A 5,089-nucleotide genomic window follows, 5' to 3' on the forward strand; every position below is an offset into this window, starting at 1 on the left:
TGCCACGGTCGTAAATTAATATGTAAGTAGGTCAGTGGTTGACCTATTTTGTGGTTATAGCTTGAATACAGCTGTCTTTCAAAAGCTGTCATTCATTCAAAGTCATTTTAAAAGAACTTTTTCCCTGAAAACTGAAAAAAAAAAAAGTTCTTCAGAGAGACAATAAACTTCCATACAATCTCCATTTTTGCAGGGTTTTATCATTGGTGAAGCTTGTGAAATAAAAGGTGAAGACCCCATCTGGAGATACAAGCAATAGGTAAGGAGAACAACCAAGGCCAATGCGGACACTTCTGGAAGCCTAGAAACAGAAATGATGCTTAAATAACACACACCACAGACTGGAACTTTTGGCCCTTTAAATAGAACCACAAACTGTTACCTAAGTATAATTAGACTGATTATCAAGGGACTAAACCTAATCAAGGTAGGACATTTTGAGGGGCAAACATCTACAGTATGACAAACGTCTCTTTGGGCACCCCATATAAGGACTTACTGAGCCATATATCCAAACACAACTTAGAGCCCTGGGCATCTGGAAACAAGGATGGCAATTTTGCTAACCAATTGCTGTGTGATTCTGAAGGCTGAGCTCCTTTACTTGTCATTTAAGATGAGCCAAAAAAGCAGCCACAGTAGAAGAAATCCATTAAGAACACAGCTTCCAACAACACAACAGAGTTGTGTTTTGCCTGGAAACAGCACAAGCCAGCAGGACATCTAGCACAACACTGGCAAATGATGCAATCGTGCTACATAATGATCCCACTGTGAAGATACGGGGCTGATTAAGAGCGACCGCAGCTGTACTGATACACTTTTAACCAAGTGTGGAGAGAACTGCTGGACAGTCTACCCTCACAGTTACACAGAATTACAGGTACAACGTTTTCAGGAGCTTTCAAGAAGCAAGCACACAGCTGCCGACAGACGCAGGCATGAACTCAGGCCCCATGCCTGCATGTACAGACAGCCTATTTATGAAGGACAGACAACTAGGACACATTTAAAATGCCAGACAAAGAAAGTTTAATGTAAAGTAAATTTTCACAGATTTCACATGAACAATTTGGAATGAGATTTCTGCCAAAATATATATCCAAAAGGAAAATTGTAACCCAGACTGTAATTCCCCCCACCCCTCAAATTAGAATTGCAAGTTCAGATAATTGTTATCAGATCAGTCCCAGTATGCTGAAATCGGAAGTTCTATCGCAGTAACCTAGGATTGGCTCATCATTTTCTTTAGAGGCACCGATGGAATGAAGTGGCCAGACTGTAGAATCAACAAGAAGGAAGTTCTCAGTCATGTGGACGGAAGGCTAAGTGCCGGGTTTCTCAGTAGAAGCCAGAGGACAAGTATCTTCCATAGTAACACGGGCGGTAGCAGCCGTATCTGTAGCCACCATAGCCAGCGCCATAGCCATAGCCCAGACCTCGGAGGCAACCATAGCCACAGCCATAGCCACAGCCCAGACCACCAAGGCCGTAGCCCAGACCACCGTAGTAGCTGCCGTAGTAATAGCTCATTGTGTCAAGAGTTGAAGATTTAGGTGAGAGCAGAGCTTCTGTTTGCAGAATATGAACTTCTCTGCTTCCACGGGGGCTTTTATACACCCTCTGCAGAAGGTGTGACAAACCACAAGCAATCATGTCTTGCATTTTATCAGCTCATTTGCATGAAAACCATGTCATTAGTATTGTATTTAGAGGTGTGGCCCTCACATCCATCTCTGTTGGAATTCATTTACTGCTGCCTCTAAATTCTTGAAGGTATGTCGTATACCTTTAATAATTTAAAAAAAGTTTACTGCCATCCTTAATGTCTATAACCAAGCTTCATGAGTTTGCATAGCTTGAAAGCCACACATTATTTTTTACACTTGCCTTGAAAGAATAACATCATTGCTCTACAGACTTAAAAGCGCAGGTGCACAGACTCCAGGTCACGAGGAGATTCTATCACCAAGACTGTCTCGATTTTTGCTTCGGGAGAGAACCCAAATGTTCAGATCATTCTGCTTTTGCTTTGTTTTACTTTTTTGACAGGAGTGACATATTTGATTGCAAATAATATTTTTAGGCTCATCTAGAGCACTGTCATTCTTCCTGGTTTGTATGTTTTTATGTGGTTACATGGTGTTCAGTTTTATGTGCGTCAACATTTCTTAAACATGAGATGTCTAAAGCACGTTTTCCAGTAAAAGCTAAGTATGTGTATAATTTTTGTGTGTGTACATGATTGTGTGTTATAGTCAGTGAGACACATGCATATTTGAGTTGTGTAGACTAAATGTGTATGTTGAGGATATATTTTGTATACTAAGATATAAAACACATGTATCCTTTGTTAATCACGTCTAATACTCCCTTTAAATGATTTCCTGAATAGTTCCTAATAAAATCCTAAGTTCAGGAAAAGACTCATCAAGGAGTATCCATCTAATGCTATGAAGATCATGTAAAACATCAATCGTATAATCTGAAAAGTCAATGATATTTTAAGTTTTGGACTAAGGATTGTAAATTTGTAAATATAATAAGCAAAGCTACATTCTCAGAGTCCTTCCTGGCAAAATAGTCCAGGAGTTGTTTTATTGTTGTTGTTGTTCCTTTATTACCATACACAATATCCAGTTGCAGTGCTGTTTTGTTAATAAATATGTTTCCATTTATATCTAGTTGTTGCTGATGAGAAAGAATGATGATGGTATAAAGACTGATGGTATAAATACAGCAGGAAAGCTTTATTTACTCAGGGAAGGATCAGAGTCTTTATGGGATGGAATAATTAGAGGCATAACACATTAATTTTCTATGGATGGATAGTTTTAAAGACATCTGATATTAAATCTTTAGATCATTTTCTTGACACAATTCTGGTAGTGATAATAATTGAAGAAGATGAAGATGTATCTTTTTTTATTAAATAACTCTATGAACATATTGCTATATGAAAGCTAATCATTCTTTATTTTTTATTGTCCAAGAAGACTGCTTTAATTTAAATGTACTGTTAAATTGTATTGTCAATGTTAAAACCATGTTTACACAGTGAATGAGAACTGAAATAAGGCAAGGATTCCCACAATTACCTCTATTATGGATCATCTTTCTGTAGCGAATGTCAATGCACCTGGGAAGGAAAATAGACTGAGAGATGATACAGTGGAATGTAACTATCATTATAAAACTTAAGATATGGTCACACTTGGAAAACACAAGAAAATCAAATTAACTACCATGGAGAGTACAATTAGATGATAGTTATAAACATTACACAACAATTTTCATGTATACTAACAAAGGTTTTCAGAAAATAGAATTGAATAATAGTTTATTTCAACCTCTGTAACAATGTCAAATAGAGCAATGGATTTAACAAGAAATGTGCATAACATTGGTGAAAATCTTTATGGAGGGCTATAGAAGATGAATGAATTTAGAGTTATACCATCTATGTTATTGTATGAGAAGATAAAACACAGAAATTATCACAGTCTTTCCACTGTAATTTATAAATGTGATAGGATTCTAATCAACATCACCACGTGATTTTTTGGAGAAATCTCCAAAATTATCGTAATATTTATCTGAGTAAAGAAGATAGTTTTCCACACAAGAACTTTTTCTGTAGATACTAAAATATATTTTAAAAAAACAGCATGGCACCATTGTTAGAATAGTTTATAAGAATACAATAAGAAGTTCAACTTTATCATTATGCTTATTTCCTAGTATTTTATTTACGAATTTTATAAATATAAAGAATTATTCACATAATAGAATTTTTAGTTATCTTTTGTGATATCTTTTTTAAATCTAAGTATAAAAATAATGTTAACTTTACATAATGTGTTTTCATGTTGATCTACCTGAACACCTAGGGAAAATACTTTGGAAAGATCTATTGAAAATATTTTCACTTACTCCCATAATTATTGGTTGAATTAAAATTTTAATTCCTCTTTGCAATATTTTTTGAGAAAAGCATGACTTTTATTCAGGTAGTTTCGGTTTCTTAGCATGTAACCCTAACGCTGTTGTCCTATAATTTGAGGGAAAAAACCCTTCTGTTGCCATTGTTCAATCTTCTTGCTCATATTTAATCTCATTCTACACTTAAATACACACACATAAAATTTACATCACAAAGATTTTTTTCTTAATTTCTCCAACCTACTGACAATTTATTAACTCTACTCATTTTCTATATTCTAATTTCTTTAATGTTTGCTTTAATTTTTATTATTTCTTCTTATGCATTTCTTCTTATGCCTTTTTAGTCTTTTCCTAACTTTTGAATTACAGAATATCTCCTTAATTTCACTCTTCCTATTGTAACTGTTAAATAATGAACATATTTAAAGCTCTGCCTATGTTTCATTTTATATATTGAAATACAAATTTAGATTTGCATATGCAGGTCTCTTATTTTCTAAATATTTTATTGTCTTATTCTTGATTTTTTCTTCCACTCATTACTTAATTAAAGAACACATTTCAGTAAAGTTTTTATTAAGCTATTCTCTAGTTTTGTAGCATCATGAGTTGATAATACAAACACTATTTTTCTATTTTTGTAAATTATTGAGCTTTTTCTGAAGCGTAGACTATTTTTACTGTTTTTCTAAATATTCAACAAATTGTCAAAAAGAACTTATGATTTAAGAACATTACTGTTTTTGTATAGCATCAATTGTATTTTTCATTTCACCTATGTCTATTATTTTTCAATACATAATCGCTCCTAAATTTATAACTTTGTGATGAATTATCTAACACCAGTTGTGTTTCTCTTAAATTTGCTTATTTCTAATATTTCCCTTCGTATTATTTTAAGCTCTACTCTTTGGTTCACTGTTGACCATAGCTGTTGTAACTTTATTATCAATTGCTCTCTTATCAATGTTTTGCAATACATTTGGACTATGTACTACTTTTCCTTTATATTTTGTTTCGTAATACTTTTGCTGCACTTGTTTTCACTCTCTTTTGCCTTTTATATTTTAGGCTATTTTTTCTTTAATATGTATTTACCTTTTTTGTGTTTAAAGCAGATGACCACTACTGTCATCTAGTGGCA

General features: G+C 33.9%; 1 protein-coding gene across 1 annotated transcript; it reads right to left on the reverse strand.

Annotated features, from left to right (window-relative positions):
- Window positions 1–979: 979 nt before the first annotated feature.
- Window positions 980–1,568, reverse strand: LOC116155247 (keratin-associated protein 19-3-like). The gene has a single exon (XM_031459376.2). The coding sequence runs from the start codon at window positions 1,531–1,533 to the stop codon at window positions 1,342–1,344; it is 192 nt and encodes a 63-aa protein (XP_031315236.1). The 5' UTR covers window positions 1,534–1,568; the 3' UTR covers window positions 980–1,341.
- Window positions 1,569–5,089: the final 3,521 nt, after the last annotated feature.

This window comes from Camelus dromedarius, chromosome 2 (genome assembly GCF_036321535.1).
Source record: "Camelus dromedarius isolate mCamDro1 chromosome 2, mCamDro1.pat, whole genome shotgun sequence".
Lineage (NCBI taxonomy): Eukaryota > Metazoa > Chordata > Mammalia > Artiodactyla > Camelidae > Camelus > Camelus dromedarius.

What these genes read in the sequence shown, in the direction of transcription:
- LOC116155247 (XM_031459376.2), bottom strand. Translation starts at nt 1,533, where the DNA reads ATGAGCTATTACTACGGCAGCTACTACGGTGGTCTGGGCTACGGCCTT.